The sequence below is a fragment of the Sabethes cyaneus genome, chromosome 1 (assembly GCF_943734655.1).
Source record: "Sabethes cyaneus chromosome 1, idSabCyanKW18_F2, whole genome shotgun sequence".
Taxonomy (NCBI): Eukaryota; Metazoa; Arthropoda; class Insecta; order Diptera; family Culicidae; genus Sabethes; species Sabethes cyaneus.
Window position 1 is genome coordinate 118,827,612 of NC_071353.1, and position 11,608 is coordinate 118,839,219.

Here is an 11,608-nt window from a genome sequence, read left to right on the forward strand (position 1 = left end):
TGTAAGCTCTGTAACCTCCCTTGAATCTTTTTACTCGTATTATTGTTGGTGGTGACAAGAAATCCCTAATATAAAGACTCATCAACCACTTCCAGTTCATCGCCGACAATTGTCACTGTCCGTGGAGGGCGAACTTTATTTTCTTTGGAACATCTTCCTACCATATATTTGGTATTCGATGCATAAATTTGTAATACTATCCTCTTAGCTTCCATTTTTAGTGCAGCGTAGATTATCTCCACCGTCCCAAGGTTTCCAATAATGATATCGAGGTCGTCTGCGAAAGTGTGCAAGGTGAGTTAAAATACGTAATCTAGTTTTCACAGTTTGTAGAACAGAATTGCGCGGAGCGGTTGGTTAGCAACCTTCGACGTTGTTTATACACATTCAACAAGTTTTAAAAATTCGGTGATCGTCAAGGGTAACCCAGCGGGGGTGATAAATAAATTTGAACATCAGAAAACCTCTCGTGACTAACCTTGAGCGAGTGGTGAATAATATACAGAACAGGGCCATTCCCTTGGCACAACGCTCAGCGCGATTCGACGGGACTCGAGTGTCCCCGAAATACGCACGTAGCACATCACTTGTTCCAGAGTAGCTTTGATCAGCAGCGTAGGTTTGTCCGCGCCCGACTGTATCGTATGCTGCCCTGAAATTATCTAGTGAAGCGCCGCATCGTGGAATGAAAGCTAAATCTAGGTGGACAACCGTTAGTCCTAGGTATATAGTATTTTCGAAGAAAATTTGTTATTTCAACTTCTGCATTTTTTGGTGTATATGACATTAGGGTGGCTTAGTAGGCGAGTGCAAAATATAAACTTTTTTATGGCTTAAGTTAGCTGAATAAAATGTTCAGTAAACTTAAAGAAGATGAAATTTTGAATTACATTGCTGAAGAAATGAAAGTCCTATCTCTTATGGTTGATGGGATGGAGTAATTTAAAGTTTTTTGGACGGGGTGGACCTAAAAATTCCGTTTTTTCTTAATATCTACTTTCGTGTTTGTTTCTCACAAATTTTGTCTTCTGTGCACTTTCACATCCAATGAATACGCACATTTTGTTTGAAGGAATCAACTCGCTATCTCCTTCGGTTCTGTAGCTATAGGTATTTTTTCTAGAAAAACATGCATTTTTCAAATGTCAATAACGTAAAAACTACTCAAAAGCAACAAAGCAAATTTTGTATAGATGTTTCGTAATATATTGGCCACTAAAATTAATTGAGATCGCATCGGTCCAGGTCGATCCTTTTTAGCTTGACCGAATTGAATAAAAATTACCGTTTTACTTACCAAAATCACAATTTTTACGTTAATAGAATGGATTAAAAAGCGTAATTAAGTCTAAATGTTTGTGTTTATCCTAATCATATGTAATTAATAATGATATATGGCAAAAACGGGTTAGAAACCTTACAGCAATCTAGTGCTATGCGCCAACAGATGCTACCGACCTGCAGGAGAAAAAAAGTTTTTACAACCAGCTGATCAGCGCGGTTGAGAAAATCCCGAAGGGGTACATCTAAATCCACTTGAGCGACTTCAACGCGATAATTGGCTCAAACAACGTGGACCTTGAACGCGTCATGGGACGCCATGGCCTAAGAGAAATGAGCGAAAACGGGGATCTGTTTACAGAATTCTGTGGTAATAACAACATGGTCATTGGTGATCGCTCTTCCTCCATAGACCACTACATAAAGTCACGTGGGTTTCCCGCGACGGCCGAACAGAAAACCAAATCGACACATCTGCATCAGCCGAAAATGGCGATGTACTTGATGTACGCATCAAACGCATCGCTGATATTGCATCCGACCATCATCTTGTTATCGCTGAAATACGTTTGCGCTTCGCATGTGTCCAACGACGGGAGGAGAAAGTTGGGTGCCGCTACGACGTCTGCCGATTGGTAAATCCTGAGGTAAAAAGGGCCTTTGTCGAACAACTTGAATCCCAAGCCTCGAAGTGGCCACCTGGTGGAACCGTTGAAGAGCAATGGACCGACATCAAGAACATCTTCATCACGACCAGTGATGAAACCCTCGGCAAAGCACGCAGCGGACGGAGGGAGTGGATCTCTGATGAAATCTGGAGGAAGATCGTCGAGCGGAGAGAGGCGAAAGCCGGCATTAAGCGAGCGCGAACCAGATCGGCTAAGGAAGCTGCCCGTCAACGATACGCCGAACTGGAGAGGGCTGTTAAACGAGCTTGTAGGCGGGACAAGAGAGCCTGGACTAACTCCCTAGCCGAAGAAGAAACCGCCGCCGCCAATGGTGATATCCGTTTGTTGTACGATATTTTTCGCCGCCTTAGTGGTGCCAGGATGAATACAAAGATGCCGCTAAAGACAGAGCTGGACAGCTACTGACTGACCGCACAGAACAGCTTAAGCGATGGACTGAACATATTGAACAACTCTTCCGGGTTTCAAATATCATAGACCAACAAAACCAGCAGTGTAGCAGCGCGTCAACTCGGAAGCGCCATCGCTGAATGAAATTGTAGCAGCGTTTCATACATCAAGAGTATGAAATCCAATAGATCACCAGGAATAGACTGTATTTCAGCTGAAATGCTCAAAGTTGACCCATCTTTGTCAGCCCAGATGATGCATCAGCTTTTCAGCAATATATGGGAAACCGCAACGGATGTAGGACATATTGGTCAAAGTCCCTAAGAATGGAGACTTAACTCAATGCGATAACTGGCGTGGCATAACGTTGCTCTGTATTACTCTCAAAGATTGACGCTACTCTCCGGCGGCAGCACACTGGATTCCGTGTTGGCTGATCATGTGTAGATTATATCACAATGCTCCGCATTATATTGGAGCAGATCAACGAATTCCAGGACTCTCTTTTGCTGGTGTTCGTTAACTTCGAAAAGACGTTCGACCGAGTCAACCACGGAAACATCCGGGGCACACTTAGGTGTACAGGAGTTCCAGATAAGCTAGTCCATCTCATCGAGGCTCAGTACGAGGCGTTCTCGTCTCGAAGATTTTGCACATCTTCGTCTTGTCCGACCCCATAAGCAGGGCTGCATTTTACCACCGCTTCGGTTTCTCATCGTTATGAATGAGATAATAGTTGGAGCAATTGACAGTAGACCAAATCGAGGATTACCTGGGATTCTGGGAATGATGATGAACGATGAAGCAGCTAAATGACCTCGCCCTAGCCGACGATATTGTCTTGCTCGCACAACGCCGAAACGATATGCAGAGCAAGTTAGATAGCCTCTCCGAGGGCTCCCAGACAACAGGTCTCCAGTCAATGTATAGCAAAAGCTAAGTCTATGGTAGTGAACACAGACAATCCCCCCAACTTCATAGTAGCGGGACAACAAGTTGAGCTGAACAGCATACCAAGCTGAAGTGTGAAGCAGAGAAGATTGAATTTATAGTGAATTCATCAAACCAACTATCTGTTATCAGAAGGAACTGAGCGCGATGAAGCTAGCATAGACGATAGTGTTGTAATCGACAACACCTAGAACCCAGGTTAACCTCAGATTCTAGGTGTTGTCGGAGAAGAACTGCGGCAGCAGAATCCGCTGACATATTCTTACCGAAAGTCGTAATTACTGCAGACACCACAATACCCTAAAGGCTGGTAAACTTCGCTGCCGTAATAACTGTATCATGATGCAAAAAGTTAATAATTCCGAATAAAACCGACTATCCTCTTCGGGTCAAGCCATTCGATGTCAAGTGACTTTAGCATGGGTTTATTCTCAGGCCTGATACTGATCACAGTGATGAGTCCACACAGGAAAAAAAATCTCTTTGGGTACGAAACGTGGGCAATGCTCGAAGGGGACTTGCAAGCACTGGTCATTTCTAAACATCATGTGCTTAGGACCATCTATGGCGGGGTATCTGAGAACGGTATATGAAGGAGCGCATTGAACCACGAGCTGGCGCAACACTTCAGCGAACCTAATGTCAATATAGTCGCTAAGGCTGAAGGGATTCAATGGGCGGGACATGTTGTGAGAATGTCGGACAACAGCACCGTAAAAATGGAGTTCGCTTCGCATTTGGTTGGTACTACCCTACTAACACAGTTGTTATAAAGTTGTCGTTGCAACTGTTTATATGACTAATTTAGGTTACAAATAAGTTGCTATAACTAAAAATACTATAAAGGTGCTACTTAGGCAGACGCAGAGGTGCGTAACGTTCCAGGTGGTAAAACTAAGTGAGACATGATCCAGGAAGTGTGGGACATTCAAGGCATTGGAGACAATAGCTATGGGCTGAGTATGTTGGTATGATATTATTAAGCTGATCAAGTCCTAACCGACATTGTACTAGGATAAGTAAGTAACTAAGGTATGCAGGCTATAGGATCCTATCACCAATGATTATCTTGATGTCCAATGGCGAATAGCTCTTGAACGTCAACCCATCGCCATCGTCGGCTCTATCTTCGTGTGAAAGCTCGACCGCTCTAGTAAAATTTGGTTTTGTCAACACACCTTCTCGCGTTTGCGACAGATCTCCTACGGTGCTACGATGCTGAACTTTGGAACTTGAATTTTGATCAAACAAAACTTCGAGAACGAGCGGGTAGGCCTGACCACCTTTAGTCGGTAGTGCGTTGTACTCTTGTAAAAAGCATCGCAAAAGAGTATCGTTTTCATCTACCAGCTTATACTAGAAATACTCACAGTAAGAGATACGCGGAACCTAAAGCCAACGATTTGGCATCAGTGTACAAAAACTGCCAGCACTTGCTGCGGAGCAAAATGCTGTAGCAGTGTGACTTGATTGTTTTCAACATGATCCGTTTCTTTTTTGTTTACATCAATTTTGCACAATAGAGCGATATATCTTTCAACTTAATCAGTATAAAATGCATTGCAAAGCTTTATACACACTGTGTCCGAGTATAATATTCAAGGCGCGTGACAATAGCTTAAGTAGATTTCATAACTATTTCAATACTTGTTAATCAAACATTCAAGCAAACCGTATGCGTGTTCGGTTCCCTTTTTTGGTTCCCTTTTGACAATTCTTGCTGCTCGATTGGCTCCCAAGATGGCTGCATCCGTGTATCTCTCACCTCTGAGTATTTCTAGCTTATACTAGTCACATGTGCTAGCCGTGTTTTCCGTAACGTGCGAAAGTTCAAGCTTTACAAACAGAAAAATATATGTAAATATTTACCTCTAGAAAAGCAAGAATTTACCGAAGCAGAATGTAGTTTGTTCCGTACAGTATTATTCGAGTTTTAAATATTGCCGCCGATTGTCTTCCTCCTGCTAAAAAGTTCAATCATCACTAAAAAAATGTCCTCCAAACCATTCGCAAATCGCACTGTGCGTGTTTGTCCGACGGTTGTCGCCACTATTGTAGCATTCAGCAGAAAAAGAAATTTACTTATCCCCTCAATCGTCGTCGTCGTCACAACACAACATCCGGGAGTAGCAGCAGCAGCAGCGTAGACGTGCTGATTCGGGTATTGTAGCAGAAAATGTGACCTACATATTCGCAGAAAACGGAACGGGAAGGGGCACCCGGGAAAGTTAGCTCATTGTTCCCGAAGGGTATTCGTTTTTCTTCTTTTTTTTTTGCGGCAGGAAAGCGCCAGTAAACAAACTGAAAAAGTTACAAATTCCGGTCCCTTCCGTTTCGGCGGTTGCTGTCTCGCCTCTTTTCCACTTCCACCCGCCAAAAATTGTATACATTTGTTTGTTCATTTTTCTTATGGCACTTCCGCTATCATCATAACTATTAATATAATCTTTCTGTTTGTGTTTTTTTTGTGTTTGGCCCACGGATCATTATCCAGGATGAGGCCCGATTTTACCACTTGCCCCAATGGTGATGTGTGAATAGTACGATACTGAATTCATCCGTCTGCGGGGGGAAGATCGGACTCGGAGGCGTGTTTCTTCTTTTGACAGCTCACTACAGTGTATAGTAAGTTATTTATGGTTGTCTTGTTTATTAATAGTGATGCTTTCACATTTTATGGCGTACTTTGTTCAAGGACTCGATGATAATGTATGCCAAAAAGATGGAATTTCTGGAAGAAACAATCCCAGAAGGATAGAACGAGCTTTCTAATTCGGGAATGACGACTCTAACTGGAGATGATACGCTCTGCGTTGATGGCACTTCCTTTTTTTCTAAGGAAGCGAGCCGGAAATATATTCATACAATGCCGGGGGTCCCCATGAAAAGTTGGAACACTAATGTATGGCATTTTTCTTCGGTCAAAGTAGGCGACCGAAGCGGAAAATAAGTGATTGTGGTGTGAGCGAAATTTGCCCGGCAGTAATGCGATAAGATTAATAACGGTTTGTGTGATACGAATTTTCCCTCGACTGCTGGAAACAACCATCGTTATCGGCATTATTAACTATCAAGGCCGAAGCATCAATTTGATCTGGAATTAATACCTTCTTATTTGTCTAAGCGTAAAATTAAGTTTACATCTTCTTGATACAGCCAAGTAACCAACAAGTTCATATCTTTTTTTCTAAGGGAAATCGATTTCTGTGTCAGCAACTTTTTCCCACATAATCTAATACAAAATTAATCTTCCGAAAATCTGTTCGCCAATTAAGCACTTTAAGGTGCGGTTCAGTTGAGCGAAGCCGTTTTCACCGCATTAGCCATGCTTCGGTAAAGGAATTTCTCCGTTATCCAAACACCAAGGCAGACAGTCCGACCGACACGAGACGGTAGCTACCGTGTGACTGTTGTTGATTCAACTGAAATGTTATTATCGTTCTGACAAACGTAGACTTTCCTTTCTCATTTTGAGGCGTTTATGTTTTCATCTGTAAGGACGACCATTGTTCAAGCCACGGCCATGTTGAACGCTCTTGCTTTATTGAATTTAATAAATGCAGAAAGGGTTTCATTGTAATATTTGTCCGTGCACGATCTAATTGAAAGACAGAAAAAAACGAAATTCATAGATGGGCAAATTAAATAAAACAGAATTTTGTGAGAATCAAGTGTAAAAAGGTAAAATTTTTTGCTTTGTCGTGTTTACCGACGTGAAAAATGGTAACACCATGTTCTTCGGCCATGCCGAGCCACTCTGCGTTTGTTTCCTTCTGGTAAATATTCTTTTGGAGGACACTGAGTCTACAGCGATATCATGAAGGTGGCAAGAAATGGAACTGCCGCTACCCGCATATCAGTCCCATAAAGAAAATTACAATGTTGAGGAAAACACGATTAAACCTATAAGAATTATTTGTTTTTATTTTGTGTTGCCCATAATTGAGCTTACCTAATATCTTTGACCTAAGTATTTGCTTTTCACCATAACCTGTTCATTGCAAGTGAAATTCATACTGGATGTTAGGTAGCTTAGTGCAGATATTTAAGGGGGTAATAGAGGATTTTATTTGACGAAAAAAAATCCTTCTACGCATATGGTCAAATCGCAATTGTTACAGAGTTACATTTTTAGTTTTCGGTTCTGTTTGCCTTAAATTAGCTCTGATATAAATATTATGCTAGCTAGCTCAATTGTGTTATTTTCATTCGAAAGCTGAGAAAATTTTATACTGAAAGTTGATCTTCAACCTACTACTGCATGAAATTTAGTAACTTTTTAGAAACAAAGGCTAGTGTTTCTCAAAGCGTTTTTATCGAATTTATCCTAAAAATGTGTGATAAAACTAATTGCTGTTATTCAACAATTTAAAGCTCTGGTACCGTTCCCCAATTCGTTCCTTGACGTAAAACGCCTATCTCTTTTAGTTTCGTTGCAATTTCATTCTAAACGTATCGTATTAGGTGTTGGAGAAGATCGCAGTAAGCAGCGCGTGTGGTCGGCAGCAAAATTTTTTGCTGTCCAATTTTTGACAAAATTTGTGGAAAATTTATTCAATTTTTGGTGCCGTACGATCGTCAATCAATAATCAAGCTAATGAAGAGTTGTTCCGTGACCGGCCGACAGCAGCAGATATAGAAAAAGTGCCTTGAAAGTAGTGACAAACATATTATGCTGACGACGACCAAATTGCTCGTCTATATTTACACTCGACTTTTGTGGTTCATGATGTTCTGCCCCGGGAGCTCCCAAAACCTTGCTTTCGAAGAGGTCTTAAAAGTGTCGCCAATTAAATAAAAAATGTTGTTTGGTGGCGGAATCTAATAGAATGGACGAAGGAATAAATGCCGGTGAGATCGTTTTATAACTTCACTTATTGTCTGTTTGCTTTTCTTTCATTTATATATTTTATTATTCTTAAATTTTGATTCTGTGGAGTAACTAATTAAAACGATTCTATATATATTCTGGATGTGGGTAGATAGTGTTTTATTTACTTTCAGAGAGCGAAATAAGGCGCTATAACCTTGGCCTATTGCAGCTTGGCTTGTGGTTAATGCCATAAGTTCATCCCTGAGGGTCCGAAGTAGCAATTAAGAGCGACCAAAGGCGCTATAACCTAGGTTTTTACCAAGGGCAAGTAAGTAAATGTACTTGTCCCATCCCCGAGGGTCCGGAGTATTAATTACCCTTTACTAGCCAAATACTCCCAACGAAAATCAAAACTTAATCAACTTAATTATTAATCAGAAGCGGTTGGTACGAGACGTCCCCGTTTCTTCTACCCCTGTAGATTCAGAAATGTATCTATGTATGAATAAAAATAATAAACTTATTCACACAAGATTCATTTCAATGAATCGTCTCTGCGGCAATACTTCACAGTTGGCCTGGCCGATTTAACATTTGCTAGATATCTCGGATATTTCGCAAATGTCAATACTGACAAGAAAATAATTTGAAATATTTCTGATTAGAAATAATTACAATTATTTCCAGGAATCCTTTATTGTGGCTGTGATGGTATTAATAAGAATAAGAATAAGAAACGTATCGTATTAAGTGTTGAATTAGTATCTGAAAACTGCAAGAGTTCATACCTCACGCATAGCACACTAGATTCCCGCGTGCGATGAACACAGTGTGACACGTATGAAAAACAACAACAATATTTTTCATAAATTGATGGTTCGCCTCCACTTTTGCTTGCGCAATCTTGCAAAACTCAAGCCGCTTAGGCTTATTCGCTGGCAGCAGCTCTTGAACCTGTAGTGTGGAAAGGACGCATTTTTACCGGGTTCAGCACGTTCCTCATCTCCATGGTAATCCAAGGGACTGTGCCGCAATTTGCCTTGTGCTAGTCTTGAAATCATTTTCCACGATTCGCAAAATCTTATAGCCAATCGCTGACGCCACTTGCTAGTGAAGTTGAGGCTTCGCTCGAAGCCTCGTTGAAAACAACGTTCCTTCTCGGAAGCTGTTATAGAAGTCTCTGAATTAAAATGATTGTGCAACAAAACGGACACTTCTGGATTTGCGTTCACTTACTTTTAAGTAGCCGACGATCAGAAAATCTACAACCATACTTCTGCTGGGCTGTCGTTGCTCCACAATTAGCGAAGCCATAACAAACGTGAATGTCCGCGAGTACTTCCGGAGCGTACATTTTAATACTGCAATTGTTTTCAGGAACGGACCAGAGAGACCCGAGAAGTCAGTTTCGAAACTGTTTTCCATAAGCATCTAACCGTGTCCATCGCACGCGTTGATCTAATGTGCTATGCGTCTGTCTGTCGCAGTGGCCTTTTAACCCAATGCCTTTCTGGCGTACAAAAAAAAGTGCTATGTGTGATGTGTGAGCTCGAGCAGTTTTTAGATACTAATTCAACATCCAAAACCATACGTTTAAAATGAAATTGCAACGAAACTCAAAGAGATAGACGTTTTACGTTAAAGAACGAATTGTAGAACGGTACCAGAGCTTCAAATTGGTAAGTAAAAACAATCAGTTTTATCACACATTTTTGGGAGAAATTCGATAAAAATGCCAGCTACTAAATCTCATGCTGTGGAAGGTTTAAAAGCAATTTTTAGTACAAAATTTTCTCAGCTTTCGAATGAAAATGAAACACAATCGAGCTAGCTAGCATAGTTTTTTTTTACCAGAGCTAATTTAAGGCAAACAGAACTGAAAACTAAAAATGTTCAATGACTCTGTTACAATTGAGATTTGGCCATATGCGTAAAAGGATTTTTTGACATAGAACTACGTCTTTGTTTAGTATACTGGGACTGAGTAGCACCGGAGGAATTAGTGGTTATCTTTCAACAGCTTCACGCGCGTCTACGTGAGTGCAAAACTCGGGAAGATCAGGTGCTTACCTTGGGAAAGTTCGTCATCCAGTATGGCCGATAATTCCCTACGCATCGCCAACTGGAACGCCTGCTCTGTAAAAAAGAAGGCTACCGAATTCGCACATTTCCTAGGACAGAGAAGAGGGGTAAATGTGGCATGCATCACGGAAACCCACCTAAGACCCGAAGATAAACTATATTTACCAAATTTCCGCGTCGTCCGCTTGGATCGGTCTAGCACCGGTAGAGGGGGAGTGGCTATCGCGGTAAAATCAAGATCCGCATTCCGCCTGCTGCCGAGTTTTCACCTAAGCATCATTGAGGCCATCGAGATCGAGATTGACACTTCTCTTAGTCCGATTACCATCATTGCGGTGTACTGTCCCAAGCAGACTAGTATCACGGACGGGACAGCTGCTGTCTTCCGAAACGATTTAGCCAAGTTGACTCGGCGGCGAGCCAAGTACATCATCGCAGGGGACCTGAACGGTCGACATGATATGTGGGGCAACCGTAGACGTAACCGAAATGGATCGGTCCTCGCTGAGGACTTTGAAGCTGGCAACTATACTATACTTGCTCCGGACTGCCCCACAAGGATTTCTGGTTCGGGGGTTCATTCCATCCTGGACTTCTTCATTTCGAACATGGCTTTCGCTGAGGTCCCTGCCGTGTTCGAAGAGCTCTCATCGGACTACTATCCAGTGATATTAACGCTTGGTGTTTCTGCAGACTCGGTGGAAGTAAACCATCGACGTAATTACCATCGAACCGATTGGGTGGAGTTCCAACGGATCGTCGACCAGAGAACCAGCATCGATCACCCCCTGGAATCGCTGGTGGAGATCGACCAGGCGCTGGAATCCCTCCAGCAAGCGATTAACGAGGCTCGCGACCGAACGGTCCCAATACAACGTCAGGTGAGTACCTCTCCAGATCGATAGCACCACTAAACAACTGATACGACTTCATAATATCTGCTGGCGACAGTACCAGCGAACCGGTAACCGGGATAAAAAAGTATCGTTCAATAATCTTACCAGGGTGATCCAGGTGAGAATCCAAGAACTTAGAAATAGGGAATTCTAACAAAAACTCCGTCAAATCCCGCCACATTCAAAACCATTTTGGGCGATGGCCAAGATTCTCAAGAAAAAACCAAGGCCTATTCCACCTTTTGTCTCGTCCGGGGAAGGCAGAGATAGCAGTCTATTAATAACACCTCTTGAAAAAGCAAATGCACTGGGGCATCAGTTTGTGTCATCGCATAACTTGGGGCAAAACATCATCAGTCCTCACGAGCGGGCCGTTGCTGTGGGGGTTGCTTTGGTTGACCAATCGGACAGCTTGGTTCCAGAGGAATCGAGAGTCACGGCGGTTGAGCTAATGAGTCTTGTGAAATCATCTAAGAACATGAAGGCCCCCGGTTTTGACAATACAT

General features: G+C 42.2%; 1 protein-coding gene across 1 annotated transcript in view; it reads right to left on the reverse strand.

The window, feature by feature from the left end:
- LOC128746163 (FMRFamide receptor) overlaps nucleotides 1-9,478 on the reverse strand; it is a 140,540-nt gene extending 131,062 nt beyond the window's left edge. The window contains exons 1-2 of the mRNA XM_053843208.1: nucleotides 9,361-9,478; nucleotides 9,107-9,289 (exon numbers count right to left, since the gene is read on the reverse strand). Of these exons, the coding sequence (XP_053699183.1) occupies nucleotides 9,107-9,289; nucleotides 9,361-9,478 (301 nt within the window). The remainder of the gene's footprint in view (nucleotides 1-9,106; nucleotides 9,290-9,360) is intronic.
- Nucleotides 9,479-11,608: the final 2,130 nt, after the last annotated feature.